At 50.8% G+C, this 21,180-nt stretch overlaps 1 protein-coding gene across 1 annotated transcript; it reads right to left on the bottom strand.

The window, feature by feature from the left end:
- Positions 1 to 631: 631 nt before the first annotated feature.
- syndig1l (synapse differentiation inducing 1-like) lies at positions 632 to 20,947 on the bottom strand. The gene is made up of 4 exons (XM_057017106.1): positions 19,574 to 20,947; positions 14,913 to 15,539; positions 7,980 to 8,117; positions 632 to 2,900 (listed from the first exon to the last, which is right to left on the bottom strand). The coding sequence occupies exons 2-4, from the start codon at positions 15,522 to 15,524 to the stop codon at positions 2,742 to 2,744; spliced, it is 909 nt and encodes a 302-aa protein (XP_056873086.1). The 5' UTR covers positions 15,525 to 15,539; positions 19,574 to 20,947; the 3' UTR covers positions 632 to 2,741.
- Positions 20,948 to 21,180: the final 233 nt, after the last annotated feature.

Raw genomic sequence — 21,180 nt, 5'->3', positions numbered from 1 at the left:
GTAAACACTTTCACCTGGGGTTCCATTTACCTTGGTGAAAGCATTTCCTGCCTGGTGGGATGCACATCCTGGCTTGAATTTACCCTCGAGGAATGGATTTGACCTCCTCCTATGGACAAGTCCAATCCATGAAGGCCTGAATCCAGCCAGGTTTTGCATCCTACAAGGGAGAAACCACTTTCACCAAGGTAAATGGAACCCCAGGTGAACGTGTTTACCTGTAGGACAGAAAGTCTGGCCTGGATCCGGCCCTCGAGGACTGGATTTCCCCAACCCTGGTCTAGGGGGATGAGTCCCTCTTTGGGTGCGAGAGGTCCCGGGTTCAAATCCTGGATGAGCCCAGATGGTTTTTAGGGAGGAACTATTGGGAATGAAGGAGAAATTTGTGTCTGAAGGGATTAATTAAATAGCTGCTTCTTCTTCTCCAACTCCCAGGAAACAAAGGTTTGCTGCCCTCTTCTGATTCCTGAAATGCTCCACGAGTCAGGTCGATAACCAAGCATCGATCCGAGGATCAGAAACGTTTGTGTTGCGTGGAGAGATCGGGCGGACGGACGTCAGACCCGCTCCAATATGACAGAACGGGCTCTTCTGTGGGGGGGGGGGGTTACAAATAACTAAAGAAAGCCGGTTTCTTGCTTGAGAGGAAGGTAATCCCCTTTTTTGTTTATTTGTCATTACATTTCAACATTTGTTTGAACTATGTACACGTTGCCTTCACAGACAATAGGAGAAATGAAACTTCAAACATAAATGCAGTTCAAAGTGCATCCAGACTTCTGTTAATGGGGATTTTACACCACCTCGTTCAGACACCAGCGGCGATGTTTACCCACGACCCACTGGAACGCGTCGCACGATGCCGGGCGAAACCAGACGCCACTTAATACAAAGCGTGTCCGAAAATCTTTTCAGAGCGAACAAACAGTTTCTAGCAACACCAAGGATGCTGGCGCACATGTGCTTGGAACATGAAGGGGTCAGAGGTCGTGAGGCTGAAACAGCAATGGCAGATGAGCGGGAGCTAAATGCTAATCAATCAGAAATGACTGGCAGGCACACTGAGAACAGCCAAATGATGTCATAAAAATGAACACGTCTAATTTATTTATTTGTTTTGTTGCGTTCAGGGAGCAGGCGTGTAGAAACACTGGTCGGTTTGACGGGGAAAACTGTCTTATTAACCAAACGACTGCGAGGTGGTTGTGCTATTTTGAGAAATGCTCCAGGGACGACACATTCCTTCAGAAAACAGCCATTACGGGGAGCTAATTGTGCACCATAAATGTCAGGTATGACTAATGCGGGACCAGTTCAGGGAAGCTCGTCTCCGGAGGCCCCGCCGTCTACCTGGCTACCTCAGAAAAACAAGCCCTTCACTGGAAGCGGATGGGTTCATGCTCAATGCTTGATTAATATAAAACGCTCTGTTTTAATAGCTGGATTGAGAATTGCTCTTAATGTATCACGAGCGCGGGCTTTTTCACAGCTTGATAAAATTTAATTTAAGTTTGTTTTTTTTCCCTCTCCCACAAAAGCGAGTCAGAAAGCCGATCAATCATGTGCAGCTAGCATAGCTGGAAGCATGCAAAGAATAATTGATCTCGGCTAATACGACCTGCAACGCTCTTCATTTTACGGTATGTGCACCCCTGAAGGCTACAACAACGCCATCTACCTGATTTATCAGTCGCCCTCTTCCTGCGAACGGCTGAGGGTGCGTTAGCGGATGCTTTTCCCTTCTGTGGGACCGTTTCCGCCCTGAAATTCCGACCATCTGTCCGCCTCACATCTGTCAAAGGACGCTAACGAATGACGCTTAAAGCCACATCAATCAAGGTGCATCAAGACGGCGGGAGACAGACGCGCACACACGGGGGAAAAAAGAGACAAATCGTTAAAAAACAAAGCCGTATCTTACAAACAGACGTCTTTCCGGCTTGCTGCAGGTCCGAGCTTCCCCTTCTGTGAGTGTTTATTCCGTTTTCAAGTTCAAAACTGTCCATGATTCGCTTCACGTCTCCCTCACTGCGATAACGTTGATGGGGTGTTTTTGTGCTGATGAGAGGAGCTCAAAGTCTCTTGGAGACAGTCTTGGGTGGGAACGCCCAGCAGGGCTCCACGCGGAGGCTCCGGTGACACCACGGGGAGAGTTTTCCATCCACACGTTTGTCCTTCAGTGAGACACCTCTGAGGACGCTCGCATCAGAGTCGAGCAAAGCCGGCCGCTTCCTCCTTTAGTGGAATTTGAGTGGAATAAAAATGTTCTGGCACGTGGCCCAAGGTGCTACTGCGGCAGGGAAGTGCAAATCCAGGGCGGAAGCCCCGTCCTGGACTGCAGACCGCCACGGCGAGAGGCCGCAGGACGGGAGCAGGCCCCGCCCCCTTTCAATTCGCCAGCGCTCAGGCCAAACCGGGAGAAAATGACTCAACGTCTCAAACCCGAGGTCCGTCTTCAGGGTCTCCTGGTGGATACTGTACAAATGACATCATGAGTTTGGAATATTGAGGCCGACACCAACAGAAAAAAGGACCTTAAATTAAACCCGCTGTTGTGAACGGCGTCTAAACTGCAGATTTTGTGCGAGTCTCAGTTCATCTATGGCATTCTTCAAAAAGTACACTTCCTGTTCCTGTCCGTCAGTTCCCATTCCCGTTGAAAAACAGCATTCCAACGCCGTTCCCAGGAGCCGACGCTCCTCCTCCCTGCTCCAACCCTCCATGTTTGGGAAGCGCAGCCGCTATATGTGCCCCGGTTTGGACAGGTAGGCGATGAGAGCGACCACCACCCCCACGTACACGCCGGTGCCTATGGTGATGGAGAGGGCGGCCAGGAACAGAGCCCGTCTGGAGGCGATGTTGGCCAACGGGAAGTCACCTTTGTTCACCGCCTTGGTGGTCTGGAATGGAGAAAAATACAAGGCTGTCAGATTTATTTTAGCCGGTCCTCAGGAGGAGGAGCGGCCCATTTTTCAAAGGGATCGTAATTACTGAGGCTGTCGAGCATTTCGGCGCATCAAAAAAACGCCAGCGCAGGAGTGTTTCCAGCGGGAGATCTCTAAAATAAGCCTCGCCGTGGCAAAGTCAAGGAGGGCGCGCTGCTGTCCAATCAGCTGCTAGCGCGGAAGCGGTCCCGGACGAGGACGTCCAGCAGTAATAAAAACGTACGGCGATCATCTGAAAGGCCGATTGACGACATCCGTGAGCTACGATTGGCATCGGGAGAAGGTTTAGCATTGATCTATGTGTCGGTCTGCGTTACTAACGTTATTATTGACTGTTGACATGGCAGAAAACTGGCCGCTAGCATCAAGCTAAGCCAGATTTGTATCCCAGAACCTTCGTAAAGTATTTGTGCACATTACGCCCACTCTCAGCCCAGACCCGGACTCTTGGACGGTATTGATCAATGAGAGAAACCTGTTGCTCGTTGACACAAACGCGTCTCGTCCAACCTTTGTTTTCGGCGCCGGTCGAGCGTGTTTGCGACTTCGCCTCATCTTCATCCTCATCTAAGCTTTCCTGCTGCGACTTCAATTAACGCTGATCAGAGCGCTGAAGCTGAGGAAAACATTAAAGTTTCCGGCCGTGAAGCCTCAACAATGAAGCCAAAAGCCTTTTGAAGCCGCGTGAGGACTCGGGTGATAATTCTGAGAGTTCCATTTATCCAGACATGTCGTTTTATGTATGGCCTCTGGCATGTGTTTCATTAAGCCTTGAAAGGCTTTTTTAAAAAGAAAACTGGTTTATATCAATAAACATGCTTATTTTCAGAATTAAGCTACTTCTGCATCCAGAATAATTAACTTTAACGGTTGCGCGGGCAATTTGTTTCTGATTCACAAAACAGACAACAAATCCTCAGTCTGCAGTTACAGTTTAGAAAGTATTGGATATTTTCTGTGTGTGTGTGTGTGTGTGTGTGTGTGTGTGTGTGTGTGTTGTGTGTGTGTGTGTGTGTTGTCAGAGTTTAAATCCAGCTCGGATTGAACCCGATTGATTTTAGCCGGTGTCAGGAAGCTTTTTTTTCCGTCTGGAGAGGGTCGATTCTTCCATCACGCGACATCAACTTGAATTAATTCGTGATTATTCGCCTGATTTCGCGTTCGCGCTCATTAGCGCTCAGTTCGGGTCTTTAGAAGTGTTCGCTGCCAGACATTTATGCATTGAGCGACACTAAGAAGACAAGAAGGAGCAGAATGAGCGTGTCGGCGGCTAAAATTAGCATCGAGCAGCCATTGTGTTGCCACTAATACCTTTTTAAATAACGAGCTTTTTCTGAGAAGATATTTCTGCCCGTACGTAACCCTAGGCAACGCCAAGCTAACTTATGTGTGTTGGCCTGATGATTTGTGTTTGTGGCGAGGTGTTCCAGCTCTTCCAGCCCGTCTGGCAAAAAATACTAACTCACCCGCAAATGGCCAAATAAGTAATCTTTTAAAAGCTTCCAGCCTTCAGCAAGCCTGCAATTATTTGGCATCCACAGAACACGACCGCACACGAACAGATCCGGGATTAAACAGCTTTTCTCTGTCTTCTTCCCAGTCCATTAAGCCTGTTTAGCGCCCCACATGTGTGAATTCACCCCCCCCCCCCTCCACGCTACCGACCATCAGACCAAAATAAAGTCTAATGGTATGAAAAAGGTTGAACTCTTTCTGAATATGAAGAAGGTTAATCTGAAGTGAGCGGAGGTCTGAGGCAGAACACACACACGTTTGATCACCCTGGACACACTCGTGTGTAGGGGAGACACAGCCGCTAGAGTTACCGTGGCGTTTTCTGATTCCAAAGGCGCGACACGTTCCCGTGATGATGGACCCTCAACCAGGTCAAGTGCAGAAACCCATCAGCCCGTCCTCCGTCCACCACAGCTAATGTCTGTAACGAGGTCGAGACACCACTCGGCCTTAATTAGCTGGGAAAAGAAGAACTCCGGTCCTTTAAAAGTGGCCCGGCATTGTTTCCAGCGGCTCTGCGACCACCAGTGGCATCGTTAGCACGTCGCCTTGACGATGAGGAATCAAGACTCTAACGCGTTCCACCGTGCGGAAGTGCCGAACTTCCTGTTTTGGGACGCGTCTCCTCACACGTCGCAGATAAAAACTGCGATTTTCTCCGCCTGAACCCGAGGAGGAGCCACCAAAGGGCTGAAACTGGAAAACAAAATCTCCATTCATCAGCTGCTCCGAGCAGGGCGACAGCAAACGCTCTCACCGGCATTGACGTACGGGCCGATCGTGGCCGGAGCCGGAGAGCGCTCTGTTTTACTCTCCGTCCACTCTGGGCGGCAGGAGCGGGAGGTCGTTTTAAAGTTAATGAAACACATAAAAGGAACAAATAATCCCTTTAATGAGCCTCGCAGCGGTCAACCTCGCACCAAATCGTTTTACACTTGCGCAGGAGAGCCCGAACGTTGGCTCCAGCGCCGCTGGTTGATGGTGTCTGTTACCTAGCAACACCTCCCTCCGCTCGCTTCACTGAAGCCAACTAAGACGTGGACCAAAGGAGAGGTTAGAAGGCGCCTTCGTAGGAGGCACGGACCGTGTGGCAAATGCACGGACCGTGTGGTAATTGCCGTCGGCGCCGTGGCCAAAAAGCCACTTTGAAAAACGCCATCAAGGGAAACAGGAAATGGAAATCGGGGACTGGGCTGTGAGATCGCTCGCCGCCCGGGGCAACCCGGCAGCATCTTGTTGTGGGAGCAAACGCAATGGAGGCGGTCCAGAGGAACCGTCAATGGGCCAATTCCATCTGTTGATATTTGGATCACGTTGCAGACGCGATAAATCGGAGCCATAAGGATTCAGTGTTGCCTGAAGGAGACGTGGAGGTGCTCCATCGTGGCGTTCACCCAGGGCTTCGACCTGCTGGAATCACCTGGAGACGGAGGCGAGCGCGTCGCCGCCACAGGCTAAAACTGGCAGCAACGAGCAGATTTCTTCTCCGAGGGCCCCAAAGTTCAGGCTGCACGTCTCAACGGCGCGCTGCCGCAGTCGGAGAGGCTTCCAGATGGGATTTACTGCGACGGGAACACGAACGCACCGCCGTCTTTGTGGCGAGAGAGTCATCGCGGACACTTTTATTCTCTAGCATTTGTTCCGTTTCCTTGGCGATCGGAGCAACACGGCGGTTTCCTCTGTTACGTGACAAACAGTTCAATCAGACGGAACGTCTGAGGATGATAGAGCGGTAACGTGGACGCTCGGTGCGGGGGGGTTAGGTGAGGAGGATGATTGGAAGCATCAAGTTCCTCTCCCCCGCAAGCCTGACAAGATGATGGAAACAGGTGAAGATAACATCGAGTCGTACCTGCGCACGCCGCGCCTCAAACCCAAACTGGCGCTCACGCCAGCCATCGGCCGGCTGGTCGTCCTCCATGACGACGGGCTGGGAAATGACCTCAGAAACATTTATCAGCGTCTCCGAACAAAACGTTCACCCTCTTAGAGGAAATAATTGAAACACAATCAGGTTTGGAGCTAATTTTCTCAGGATATTTGTATTGTTAACGTGAGTGTGTTGGGGGGGTTCGATTGCCCTGATACGGGGGCCTGGGAGGTGGGTGTGATGCAGGGGCCTGGCAGCCTTCCTGACCCAGATGTGATCAACAGGCCCCGTTAGGCCACCAGCAGCTATTTCTAACCAGAGTTAGCGAGAGAAAAGCCTGACTGACCCATTTCAGAGGCATCTGAAATCCCTCCAGGTCGCCAACGTGGGGACTCGGGTCATGGCGGCATGATCAAACCGCACAGTAAGCACAGCGGGTTAGCTTCAGCTGGAGCAGCGAGCGAGAGGATTTTCTCTCGGAGCGACGCTTCACCTCACTCTCGAGCCTTTCAGCGTCAATAACCTGTTTGTTCGTAGAGGAACGGACGTTAAGAAAGAGTTACGCTAACTCTCTACGTGCACGTGGATGAATAGGGCTTATATTGCTAATTTATAACGGAACTTTCCTTTGATATTGAGGATTTTGCTTCCATTAGCTGCCATGAAGCAGACTAACAAGAAGCTTTAGCTCCATCGGTGGTGCTCAGGTGAGGACGGTGTCTACTTCAGCCGCATCCCTCTGAAGGGATGAAGGTCAGTAACATCACGCGCTCTTCATCACACACTCATCACAATGGCGCGGACCTTCAGGCGCACGGGCACGTTTCAGACTGCTGAAGTCGCGCTGCGCCCTCATTCCGACTCCTAAATCCTTGAGTCTTTTACGAGGCTCCCTGATAAAAACGAAGACCGCGGAAGTTAGTGGGCCATAAAACCAGGCGTCTCCAGACTCCTCGCTGTAGCTCTTGCTGACAGAAACGATATGGCGGAGTGGCGGGGAGGCCGTCCCTCCGTAAACGCAGCCGTGACGTCTCCATAATTGCGCGGGAGCAATCAAATTAGCGTCTGACGAGATATTTCATGAACTGCCTCCGACTGACCGGTAAAACCTTTACGGCTCCTATACATGCGGCATGTTCGCAGAGGGCTGAACTGGAAACAACTCAAAGCAAGAGAGCAGATCCATACGTGTAGAATAAGCAATAATGGAGCAGTTAGCATGTCGGAGGAGTTATTTTGGTTTCAAACGCGTTTGGACGCATTTATTTGCATAAATTCTCCTCCCCAGCTCGACCACGGCGGCCTACCGGGGCTGAGAGCGCATCACCTCTAATACGCTGGCGCGCCTTTAATTGGGTTCGCTTCAATCCTCCGCATCTGACAGCTCCTTGAATGTGATTTACGCGGGAGCCTTTCTAAAGGCGGCTTTCAGCCTGTTTACAGAGCATCAGGCCGTCATTACACACTGGCCTTGAGTTATTGACGGGCGTCTCGGTGAAAACAGGCACACCGCCGGTGGATTTTCTACTATGTGATAGTAAATTTAAGCGCGTTCTTGGCCTATATTGCATCAGATGAGGACAGATAATGCTCCTTTTAAACGACCCAGCGATCACAGCATCGGAGGCCCGCGTGTTGCATTCACTTACCCCCTGGGAGAAGTAAAAGGCTGCGATGCCCAATGGCCAGAAGCAGCAGAGCATGGAGAAGATGGCCAGGCCCAGGTGGTCCCGAGGAGGGACCACGATGAAGTTGTCCTCGCTCTCGCTGTCGCTGGAGCAGTCCGTCTGCGTAGAGGGGAGGAAAGCAGGTCAGCACAGGCGGCGCGCGGTGACACGGCAGCTGCAGCCTTAATTCAAGAACAACGGCTAAAGATGCTGCTGCCAGGGCAAACTCTCAGATGACCCTTCACCTCAGCACACAGGTCCAAACTCTCAGATGACCCTTCACCTCAGCACACAGGTCCAAACTCTTCAGTCTTAGCTCACATTTAGCTGGAAAATCTTGTGTTTCAGCATCAAATTGGACTCCAGGTGGTTATTTCTTTATGCTCACGCTACATCAGGGACATTTGAATTTCTACGTGTTTGTATTGACCTGCAAAGATATAAAAATCTGCATTCAGGAGAATGTTTTCATCCTGTTTACATTATTTATGCTAAGCTAAACTGCCTCACGCTTTTTATCAATAACGCACGGATGAAGATGGGGAACATACATAATGTACCAACGCGTCCACACCTTCCATTTCCTGCCGCCGCCCGTCTGATTTGGTCGCCGTGGAGCTTGAATTTGAACGATTCATTCACACAAATCATCTGCATGCAGCAAGAGGTGATTTTCAAGTCAATTGGGTTCAGTGGAAAAACAACAACAGAAAGGAAAAACTAATTTGTGTAATGGGGAAAAGCGCAGAGGCGCCTCCGCATTCAGGATCATTTACTTTCAGATAATGTCACACTTGGTATCCGAGGACTCCTTTTTTCCAATGGCCCATTAGTTTCCTATTAGCTTTTTGATATGCATATTTCTGCCTTTCTGCATCCAAACAAGATGGAACAAAATAAAAAGCTCCACCTGGACGGTAGGTGTCATTTCAGGTGTAACGTCAGATGGCTCCGACGCGCCTTTTTCGCTCGAGCCCTACGGAACTATTTCACGCTTTAAGCGGCGTAGAACTGAAGTGTGGTTAAGAGGGAGAGCATCAAACATCTGCGTTCTCCTCGGCGGTCACACATTCTCATCCTGAAATGTCAGAAAGAAAAAAACCGAGGTTCTCAGATTGGGGTCACGATTTCGCCGTCAACCATCCGGTTAAGTTCCGTTCCTGAAAGCTAAATCAAAGAAATCAAAGACAACAAAGCAGCTCTTTGGTCAGATAAACCCACAACACGGCATCGTTAGCGCGCTAGCTGTCCCGCTAACGCCAACGGAGTTAATGTTTAACTTCTGGAACTGAACGAGAGCGTTTGGAGTTTATCTGCATTGCCCCGAAGCTGCCGTATTAATAGTGGAGTTAGCGTTTCCACGCTGTGGGGCCGACTCTTTTAATTGCTGGAGCAACACAAGCAAATTTAATCCAAATATAGACCAGTGGAGGACAAAATAATTCCAATTATCTGGCAGCTTTTTACTATATTGCCACGTTCTGAGCGTATAAATGCAATAATAGCGGTGCTCAGAGGCCTCGGCCGAGATGATCGATACGTATATATATTCATGGTCTTTGTAATAAAATGCTGAAGGGAAGAAAAGATCATAACAGAAGCTCAGAAGGCAGCCTGATGTTCTGCATAATGTCATCCTGCCACCATGGCCGCGGGCGAGCGCTGGTGCAATCTAAGAGCTCTGCTCCGCCCCACGCCGGCGAGCTCCCTGGCAATATCTGTGGAGCCCTGGAGGTGTTTGGAGAGCACACACACACACACACACACACACACACACACGCTCTTCTTTCTCCCTTAAATGTATCCATCAGAAGAAGCTGTGACGTAAAGTCTAGCTCCTCTAATTGCTTCTAAAGAGGCGGCGGCGTGCACCGACACCAGCACCCAGGCCGGAGCTGTGGGCTGCTCTCAGATCAGGTGAAGTGAACGTCCTGTCCACAGGACAACTGGTGGCCGGGGCATCCAAAGCGAAGGCGTGTAAACCCGCCTGATGCCTTTTAGAAGGAATTTCTTGCACTCGTGCAACACGTGCAGCATCTCGCCTCTTCAGGATGTGTTAAAACACACGAGTCTTTTATTTTCAGCTCAGTTTGGTTGCATTGTCCTCGAGGATCCCACTTCAGATCTGAGGCTTTGAAATGCTGATCAGTGTGGATTCATGTTGCCAGAGCTGACTTCTTCGTTTAGATGTCATGAGGTCCTATAGGGGAAGAAATGAATCCATAATCCCCCATTACCGTGCTAGCAATCCTGAATCGGGGATTTTATGCTAATTGCAGACACCAGTTTGGATCTTTGCGGCAGCTAATTTGAAAGTGAAAGAAAACTGAACATAAAAAAATAAAAAATCCATAGAAAAACATCCCAAAATGGGGTTTTTAGCCATTCGATAACACAAACTTGTCTGGGAAATTGGTTGAATTGGTGTGAAGTGAAAAGATCTGAATTACCGACAGGGAGATTTTCCACATTACACCACGTTCAGGAGGCGCTTCGGCAAACAACTGGTTTTTTTTGTCCCAACGCTGCCCCGACAGTGATCCCCCCCCCCCCCCCCCCCGCCCTTGTGGCAGCGCATTCTAATGCAGCATCAGCCGGGCTCGGGGCCGAGTGGCTCCGTGAGTAATACCGGGTTAGCAGCCCGGCGCCCCCGATGTGACTGGAAGGTGTCGAGTGGGTTTGTAATTCACCCGCGAGGCTGATAGAGGCCTGGTGATTTAAAAGGGTCGGCCACCTTCAGAAGTCCGGCCCGCTCGGGGGACGACTCCACGGGTGTGTGTGATCACACTGATCAGAGTCTTGTAGTGATGAACACTATCATGTGCTACATTTGTTCTGGGATGCAGAACCTGCTGGGAATTAATGAAAATATTTGCTCCCCCCCCCTTCCCCCTCCCGGCGGCCCCAGCGGCCTGGTGTTGACAGCCGTGTAATCAGAGACAGTTTAATGAGGCTACGACGCTGCGCACCACTCTCAGCGCTCACGTATTTCAGATATTCATGGATTTCTAGGTGCAAAACCAGCAAATATGCTTCAAAAATGCTTGAGCGAGGAGGTAGACTTCCTCCTCTTGAGTGTAGATGGGGATGTTTAGCTTAAATGCTGCAATAACCACAGCAATTTGCTGTAGTTTGATGTATTAATCTCAATGTAGGCGTTTGTATGAAGGCTGGCTAGCATTAGCATTAGCCGATCTCTATACATTTAACCCACAAATCTCACCCAGCGCCGAGGAAGCATTGGATTGAACCCAGAGCTGACCAGGCCTCTTCAAACCTCCAGATCCCAGCTTGACTGCACACGCGCGCCCGATTAGATCACCCACGTTAATGTCTGTGTTTCGGCCTGTGCAGCATCTGAACAGTGTCATTCGATATCTGTATTTAGGCGCAGAACAGTCGCGCCGACGCTGATCTGAAGCCTGCATCTTCATCCTACCAGGAACGCGTAGCAGAGAGCAGCTCCTCCCTGCACAAACCAACGCTCACATGTCTTAAGAGCCACTCTGACTGAGTGCTGCTGCACACACGCCAAACAGCATCTATTATTTAGCCGGTTATCGGTTAGCTCCAGCCTATAGCTGCTCCGAGAGGGAGATGGAAGAGCTGCCTAGCATATTCGCATCGGCTGAGGAGGTGACATGGGCAGAGAAATAAAGAGTGACAGGCAGGCCGGTTCAAATGTGGGGCAGATTACGCTCTCTTTGGTGTAAATAGGTCCCTAAAAATCTATCCAAATCCAACAGATCGCTGCAAACTTCTATTGAAGGCTCTGATTCGTCGGCCGCGATCGTCCCCGCGAGGCTGATATTACACAAACCGGCTGCGTTACAGGAGCCTCCTTTCTCATTTTACAGCTCTTAATACGCTGAGCTGCCATTCAGGGGGGGATTAAAGAAGCCGTGAAATCTGTCAGGCGCTGCCGCGGCAACAGAATCCTTCAGACTTTTTATGGAAGATCTTTAAAACAGCTTTTCATGACCACATTTAAATGAACATTAGCACAGGCCGATGACGACGAGGCGCCAGGGATCAAAGCTGCATGTGGGAGCAGCGTAGGAGGGCGGGGGCCCGGGCGCCTCCGCATCATCAGGTGCAGCATACACCAGGCCGCACAGTCGGACCTGGATCTAGAGCCAATTTAAGCAGCGACGCCCCTGCTGGTCGCCGCTATGTTGCGCAATCCAGATTTTGATGTTCGCATTCCCCATCAGATATTTAAGTGGGAGAAAATTTAAGCTGCGGTAAAGTGGCGCCGCTCAGCAGTTGGCGGCGGATCCGCGATGTTTATCATCGGCCTTCCAGTGGTCATCGGCCGGACCTGAATACTCCACACAAACGACCAGGAATCCCCCCCCCCCCCACATGAGCCTGGTCCTGCTCAAGGATTCGTCCTGTTAATGGGGGTCAGGCTCAGGGTTTCTGCTAATCCACTTCCTCTTTATTTCCTATTTCTTCCTCTTTATTTCCTATTTCTTCCTCTTTATTTCTTATTTCTTCCTCTTTATTTCCTATTTCTTCCTCTTTATTTCTTATTACTTCCTCTTTATTTCCTATTTCTTCCTCTTTATTTCTTATTTCTTCCTCTTTATTTCTTATTTCTTCGTCCCAAAATGTCCTTTATCCCCAACAAGCGAGACTATATATAAAGACTATTTTGCTCGTAACAGATGCTAAATAAATCAAGCTGGACTGGAATTGAGGGGGTGGGGGTGTGTGAAATGAAACCTTTTTGATATTTTGACAGCAAAATAAATAATAGAAATTAGCCGCTAGCTTATTATCCTCTAAAGGAGGACGCTGCATCCGTCCTCATGGACCACTCAGGAGAACCTTTATAAAGAACTGGTCAGTTTACAGCTAAAAGCAAATGTTCCAGGAGGTCATTTGGATATAAAACGGTGCATCTCTGAGCGGTTTCACCTCGGGGGCCGCTGCCGTCGGGGTTGGAGCGGTATGTGTGCATTGAGCCGCGGCCTGGCTCCGTTTCATATTTAATAAAGACGCGGGCACTCATGTCCTGCCAGATTCACTGAGAAATGATAACCCCGAGTACAATCAGAGCCGGTCCGATCCGAAACGCAGCGCAGGACAATAAAGTCATCATAAAAGCTCCTCGCCATTGATTTGGCAGCTGCGATCTTAGAAATCCAATACCTGAGTCGCAACTAAAACAGGCTCAGGCGGATCAGAGCAGATGAGCAGGTGGAAGCCGCAGCTCACTGCAGAAGAACTGCTCCTGTTTTAATTAGATTGGGAAATTAAAGTGTACCAATAAATTCAGCCTTCATGCAGTAAAGGGGCTGTGGCGGAGGAAAAGTAGTCCCTCTTATCTTGAAATGGTTCTTTTGTGAAACAGGTAACTTAAAAAGGGCCTTTTCGCACGTCTGGGTTGTATTATTACGCCGTCATCGTATCTATTTTTACTCCAAAACTTTATTTTAGTCCCTAATTAGTCCCAACTTTTGTTCCACAGAAGTAAAAATAACCCTGACCAGTAAAAAAGAGAAGCGTTTTGTTGTGCTGGTGTCCTGAAACGCTCTCCGTGCCAGACGGAAGCAGGCGCGAGGAGGCAGAGGGCCGAGGTCGGCGAGTCGGGCCGCCGTGACGGCGACGCGTGGTCCTGAACTACACGAGTTGGAAGGTTGAGGGGTTTAATGTGGACACGGCTGGAGTCCAGGACCTTCAATAAACTGGTGATTAAAGCTGCAACTGGGAAAAAAGGATCCTGGCGCGCTGCAGAAATGCTGGGACGTGCCGGCAGAACTGAGAGAATCGGACTTTGCTTCAGGGTTTGCTGCAGTAATGAAGCAGAACTCCTGGAATTCAACATCGGATTCGGAGCATTTGTCACGTGTGCGTCAGCGCGTAGTTCCAGGGAAACAGCACCAGCGGTGGGAGCAGGAGCAAAGTCATTCGGCCACGTTGTCCCTAATGGAATCGGTAGAAATCGATAACGGAGCTGAGAGACTTGATCGTTGGGACGTCGGCGGTGAGAAAGGAGCTGCGGTTTCCTTCCTCTGGAGTCAGTTAACCAGCAATTAACCATCTCTCAGCAGGAAAGGGCCACTCGGGCGCTCGTCACCGCCACGCTGCGTCTCAATTAGCGCTCCGTCCCATTGACCCCTCGGAGGCCGCCGCTCGGAATCCCAGCTAGAACCCTCCTGTCCAATGTCACGGAACGGAGGGAAAACCTGGATCCTGGAACCGGAGGATGTTTCTACACGTGTGTGTGAAAGGTGTGTGTGTGGAAACATGAGCACGATGCTAACGTGGCCGCTGCACCTTTAAACGGCTCCGCGGCGCCTTCAGGTGACATCACGCCTAATCCTGCTCTCCACTCCTTCTCTTCATCCATCTCTCTCTCTCTTCAAGTGGGCTTTACGGGAGAACCCCCCCCCCATCCCGGCAGACTATACGTACCGGTGTCACACCACATTTAGGTGCGTGCAGCAGCAGTCCGCTTTAATTCCAGCGGCGTTCCATCACCCTGAGGTGTGTGGCAGCCCGTTAGCGGCTGCAGGACTCGGGGAGAAGTCGGCCCGCTCTGCCTCTCCGATCCCTTAAATCCGGAGCGCCGGCTGCTATTGGCTGTGCCAAAATCCCCCGACTTGTGCGGCGGGAGCACCGAGTATCCCCCGGGGGAGGCAGGAATGGGGGATTTATTAGCGTGTTATGAGTTTTAGGGTCGGGGACTGCAGGCTGAGGTCACTGGATCAGATGGGATTCAGAGCTCGGTCCGGTCCAGGACTTGAGTGTAAGAACGCTTTGGGGATAGAAGCACCGGCGGCGGTCCTGGCCCGGTGGGTGGGGGTGGGGGGGGCTGTTAATTTGAAATTTGCCCCTTCTGGGCTTTGATTCTTGGTCGTTGTGGGAGGAGCTTCAACACAGACATTAGAATCACGTCTCTCTTACCTCGTACTCCACGTACTCCTCTTCCTCAACCTCGTAGGACACCGTCTGGATCTTGATGTGCTCGCCGTCCTCCAGCAGCTTCGCCTGAGCGTCCTCCGTGCTGGGCGTGTCGGCGCCCGCCGTGTTGGCGCCCTCCTTTGCCTTCTTCTCGGTGAAGGTGGTCTCGCAGCACTCGCTTTTGTATTCCTTAGCCTTGATGCTGCCGCTGTCCTCCTTGTACAGGATGAAGTTGGGTCTGTAGAAGGCCTCCACCGCCAGGTGTAGCGAGGTGGCGTCCAAAAGCTGCTGGGATTTCATCTTCCCGTTGGCGCTGCAGCAACCTCCGCTCACCGCGGTGCCGTTGTTGACCTTCCCCCCTCCCTCGCCGCCACCCACTCCTCCAGCAAAGTAATTGATAATGTTCTCCCGACACTGGTTATTAGCGAAATCCCCCCCGTACCCGTTCACCATGTGCTTACTGTTCTTGTCCAACAGCGGGTTTTGAAGCTCGCTGAGATTCTCCATGGCAACGGGGTTCAAACGTGAGCGGGCGGAGCTTCGCAGCGAAGTTGGAGAAGACGGAAGGCGTTCCTCGGCGGCGTCCCTGGATGTCGATAAAGGCTTCAGCGGCATTCAGCAACGTGGGAACTGCGGAGGAGAAAACAGCAAACGGGAAGGTTGAGGGTGGATCCGAACACGTTCCCGCAGGTATGGCGATCGGTCGATCCCGCAGGCCGTTAAATCTGTGGCCGTTCATGATGTTGTAGCAGGAATGAGCTGTAGAATAGGCTCAAAAGCCCCAAACAGGAGATTATTTACAATGGGAACAAGAAATTGAAGCTAGTTTTAGCATTTCTTTCTCCTATACCGAACCCCCCCCGCCCAGCTCTTCCATGCTGGAATAAACAGCCCGGAGATCTCCACTTCTCACCTCTGACCTCGGATTCATCTGCATTTGCCACAGAAAGGCCTAAAGCAGAATATCTCCCGGGGTTCTGACCTCATCCGTGCACAAGCGCTTGTTTCCAAGTGCTTCCACTTGAAGACAACCAGATTACAGGTAATAACAGTAAAAGGCATCGTGGCAGCAGGATAATGGCCTCATACAAAACTCTGGAATTTTCTTTATCTTAATAAATGTCAGAAACCTCTGAATCATACTTGCCAAATGCAATTAACCTATGCGTTCAATGGCTGCCTGGATATGTAATATTTAAAGGTCATAAGAAGCAGAATTTTAACTGCTGAAGCTGTAAGCTTTAATATATTTAGCTTAAATTACAGTTGGGCCACTTTTCTTTACTCGCTAACGCTGCTTTCTTCCTCTTCCTTCCCTCGTTTCCTCTTTAGTCTGCTCGTCTTTGCTGTTTTCTGGCCTCGGCCCCATGAATAAAATAGAAATCCCTCAGTCCCCAGACGTCCCCGGAGCGCTGCGCCGGTCAGCAGACCAAGTGGTCGCGGTTCCTCCTCCCTGCTGGACTGTGCTGACGTTGTTGTTCCACACCAGTGCACCCAGTGGTCCAGGTACAGCCCGGGGGGAAGCGCACACTTGTGCGGTTCTGGTGGTTTGTTAAAAATGAAGAGAGCTTTCTCATGAAAAACTAAAGACGAGCAGGTGCTGAGGTTGCTGCTCGGGTGTCCTGCAGCTTACAGGCTGGCTGAAACTGCCCCAAACAGCATTTTAAATGTCAATAAATCACTCACGAATTGTGTTGTGATGAGAACAAAAGTGGCGCCTGAATGCCAGATTGAGATCTTATGGCCAGAGCGTGCAGCTTTAGGCAGATTCATGATGCTCGTAGACAGTAATTATTTCCAGAAACGCACGTTTGCATACGAGCGCATTTTAATCCCAATCACGCCATATTTACTCCTCAGAATTGCAAATATTCCTAGAATTTGAGCTGAGCTGAGATAAGTTGGCTTGACTCCACCAAAGCCGAGCTGTCAAAGTCCTTTTTCCACGTGAGCCTGCACATTCTCACGTGCGCATGAAGCCTCTTTAGTCGCCAAGTAGACATCGGACATGACTTGTGCGGACAGCTAGGCGTCCCATAATGCATTTCACCTGAGCCAGCATCTGTGGATGAGGTGAGCCGGCTGGAACCTGAGCTATGGGATAAACGGCCTGTGTTACTGGGCCCTGCATCAGCCTCGCATCTGCACCACTTTAGAACAACATGTGACTGTGGTTAACCGCCGCTGGTGTCTAATTAGCTTGCTAAAGCCTCTGCAGTCATGAGCGCTGCTGGGGGTGCGGTGATGAACATAAACGGACTCAGCGATTGCCTCAGATAAGTAGCAGTTCTAATATCGATCAGGTCCATGATGATGATGATGATGGCTCCAGTTTCAGAATGTTCCGCACGACCATCCTTTTATCTCCAAACACTCCACCGAACACTTTAATGTCCCCTTTGTCTGGCTTCAAATGCAGGAAATCAAATCTCAACATGTTAATACAATTACTTTGAATTTATTTACATTATTCAGTGGCCTCTCCTTCACTTTGATGTGCATGTTTATTGAAACGTAGTCATGTATCTGGTTCTTCATCTAGTTTTTCCAAATATGTGACTAAAAGACAGGCTGTTCAGAGCTATTCCTCTGACCCAGCTGAGCCATAACCTTTACATTTTGCACCATATAAAACCGTCTTTCCATCTCTTTAACCTCGGCGATGCTTCAAAGCTACATTCATGGGTTCATGTCTGTCACATGACGCGTTGCCAAAAATTGCTCAGCTTGTTTTTCCCTCAGTAAACAGATCAGTGTCGGTTCGTTCTGACCCGCTTCAGACACTCAGACGCAGCGGCTGCCATGATGTGCGTCCTGTTTCTGCTCCAGCAAAATTCCAGATGAATGCAGCACCCTGACAGCGGATTATTTTCCTCTGCTAGCTTGGGAACGCGGTGCAGAGACGGGCTGCGCGTCGACCTAAGCTGAGACGTGAGAAGACAATCTGCGCGCGGGTGAGTGGGAGAGGCTGAAGAGAAAGAGTGTCGGCTGAGTCGTACTCCCAGGGGAGCGCGTTCGGGGCGTGCCGCAGACGCAGGGAGAGCAAAGAGGTGTGAAAAGCTGGGAGGTGCAGGAGTCAGAGCACGGAACGCTGTGAGGAAAACAACTATGATGGAGGAGGAGAGGCGTTTCAGAGGGCTGATAGATTAGCGGCCGACCCGCGCGCCCTCGTGTGTGCCAGAGTAGGAGCGAGAGCCCGGCATTGCCAACGAGGATAGCGCGACGTCGGTCGGCCCCTGACCTCTGACCTGGACAGGGAGCGCTATCAATCAGCACGCCGGGATGCGGCTGAATGCCAGCGGGGCTAATTGTCAGTCAGCTTTACCCAGGATGATGCCCTGCGCTCGGTGGCAGCAACTTCATCTTTCTGTAATCTAATTGTGGAGGCAGCAGCTGGCACCTCATCTACATAATGGCGGGGGGGGGGGGGGGGGGCACCTGGAAGCCACTGATGATCACATTGTAGAGAAACAAGCTGGACCTGGACCAGCGGCTGGGCTCAGGCTGAGGCTTTTAGGAAAACTGCTATCAAACACAACCGTGTTGTCGCGACGTCACCACACGCTCGAAATGAATCTGCCGCGTCAGCAGTCGCCGCCGACCGCCCAGCGTCCACGGGTCTGCCTGCCGGGCCGAGACAACGCCGCCTCAGCTCGGCCGCACGTGTTTGAATAATTCAACGAGAAGCCGCTGTCAATATCATCCCTCCACAGCCTGTAAACAGCGGCTACGTCTGTCCTCCTGGATCACAGTCTCACGTGGAGAGTTGGGCTGGGATGAACAGAACAGGCGGGTCGTCCCGTCCTTTGATTTCAGCGATCAGAACGGCGCCCTGAGATGGATCGAAGGCTTTTCCCCTGCTTGAAGGACGCGAGAAGGTTGAAACAGGTTCGGTAGGAAAATGACAGATGGCTTTGACACAAACGTTAGTCGGGCTTTCACGCGTGACTGCGCTGGCAGAGCGACGATGGGAGCAGCCGGCCAGAGTTCAAGAGGACTAATTAAACTAGACTAATCCTCCATTCAGAGCAGTGATTCATGACAGTCACCAACAAATGTGCATTTAATCCTCAGCTACAGGTCCCTCTGTCATCCTGGCCCCAGAGTCTAGAGACACGTTTGGCCATATAAGAACTGTGATGAACGTGCTGAGAACTGTCTGTGGAGGACTGCGTCCTCCCAGTTGTTGGTGCAGGGCTAAATCACTGGCAGAAGCAGGATCGCCTCTCTCTCCATCCGTATTTGTGTCTGCGCACGGCCTCTCTGCTGCATTTACTCCATTTGGACGAAATTTGGACGAGATTTCACACACGCTTTAAGAGGAGGATGAAATATCCTGAATGAATCACTCACTTCTCACTTCCCGTCTCTCTCTCTCCGCTTTTCGGTGTTTACAACGTGACCAGTCCGCCTTTACGCGCGCTCTGGCCACATCACGGAAACGGAGAACGCGGAACATCGCGGTCGGGTGGATGACTTGGGGTCAAAACCCACATTTGGGCTGCAGCGCACGTAGATACAGACGCGGGGTTGCTCCTAAAACTGCGGACTTATCCTTCACGCGCAGCCAACGCAAACAATTGTGACGGTTAAACCGACATCTTTGGGTCAGAGCGCGCCGGGGTGTATAAAAAGAAAGAGGATAAAACAGCTTAAGTGCTCACCTTATGAGTTCTGCTCGGTCCAGATACTGTTTGGGAGACGCCAACACTCGCCTGTTTGCGCCGCTCTGTTATCATTGCTGGAATGCTGAAGGTGTCGCCCAGGGAAGGTGGCATCTCACGGACTTTCTCCTCTGAAGAAACTGTGGATCATTTCGCAGAGACCCGGTGGTTCCGCCGCCGTCATACTCTGGTGATCTCTCTCTTTGTGTGACGGCGTCGCAGAGACAGATGGAACGTAGAAAACTTGAATGCGAGAGACGGGAAGATGGTCCTGGCAGTGTTCACAGAGGCGGGATTGAGATCGAGAGGAGAGGGGAAGGAGAAAGAGGAGGAGGAGGAGAAGGAGGAGGAGGAGGAGGAAGGCAGTCTGATGCGCTCTGCAGCGCGCACAGACGGAGGGAGGACAGCGTCCACCCTCCCTGAACGCATCTGCGCGTTTACTTTCACCGACTTCCAGTTGAAGTTTAATCTCCTCTCAGAGTATTTTTCCACAAATCATCGCCAGACATCAATTCCCAAAGCTCTGAGTATCACCGAGAACCGAAATAATTCGAGCCCGGATTGATTCAGCCGCAGTTCCTGTGGTCTGTGAGGTCTTTAAAAATATCTGTTTGAAAAAAAAAAGCCCGACAGGATCATGGCTGCTGGAACACTCATCATCTCTTCGAGGAAAAGTACATTTAAAACAGAAGCCGGGATTAATGCGTGGGTCTGCTGAGCTCTCAGAGAGCTGCAGTGGGCGGTGATGTCAACCAAGCCCGAAGCTGAAATCCGTCAGTTTAACTTAATTAACTTTTAGAACAAATGCCCTGTAGTCACAAAATACTCCTCCAAAGTTAGAGTTTGTGTGCTAAGCCTGTCTGATAGATCAAAATCCATCATCCTCCATCAAAACGTGAAAATATTCCTGCCTAACTGCAGCAATTCTGATGACCAGACGCTGCAACATGGAGGCACTCGCAGAAGAAAAACACCTTCATCTGAACAGCATCGACCTGAAAGTAAATGTTAGAAATGCACCATGATGCGTTCGGTAGCCTTGTTATTTATCACCAAACGTCTTCCAAAATGGCCGCTGACCGAGAGGTCGGCGCAAAGTTGCGGCTCCATTTGTCCAAATGGACTTCAAAAGGCAGCAGGCGCCGTTATCTGGGATCGTAATCTCGTTTAACAGCACATAAGTGGCGTCCTGACCACGCTGCCGTCGGTTTGATCTCACCAACATTGGCACTGGGGGACTGGAGCCAATGGCATCTGGCTCCTTCCATGTGCAGCGTCGGCGAGCATCATGGGAATGGAGCGAGACGCCACTCGGAGGGTCGGAGGGAAGCCGCTCCAACAGGCTGCTGTTCCTCAACCTGCCGCGTCTTTTGTTCCTGTGGCCTCGTCTTCCATCCATATTGTCGTCAACTGTCTTGTCCCGCCCCCCCCCCATACTCCCCATCATGCAGCCGAAAATGTCAAAATAGTTTCAGTTTACTCGCCGGCTGCACCCGACACCTCATCAGACAGCTGTCAGTCATCGCGCAGCTCCTCCCCCATCCTCATGTCAACTCAGCTCTGTGTGTGTGTGTGTGTGTGTGTGTGTGTGTGGTGTGTGTGTGTGT

Source organism: Takifugu flavidus, chromosome 19 (assembly GCF_003711565.1).
Source record: "Takifugu flavidus isolate HTHZ2018 chromosome 19, ASM371156v2, whole genome shotgun sequence".
In the NCBI taxonomy this organism is placed as follows: Eukaryota; Metazoa; Chordata; class Actinopteri; order Tetraodontiformes; family Tetraodontidae; genus Takifugu; species Takifugu flavidus.
The sequence above is the reverse complement of the archived record's forward strand: the minus strand, read 5'-3'. Positions and strand labels throughout refer to the sequence as shown.

Coding starts and splice junctions, on each gene's coding strand:
- syndig1l (XM_057017106.1), bottom strand. CDS start 15,524: ATGCCGCTGAAGCCTTTATCGACATCCAGGGACGCCGCCGAGGAACGC. Junction 8,118..14,912: donor AGGAGTACGTGGAGTACGAG/GTAAGAGAGACG, acceptor CCCTCTACGCAG/ACGGACTGCTCCAGCGACAG. Junction 2,901..7,979: donor CCTTTTACTTCTCCCAGGGG/GTAAGTGAATGC, acceptor TCTCCATTCCAG/ACCACCAAGGCGGTGAACAA.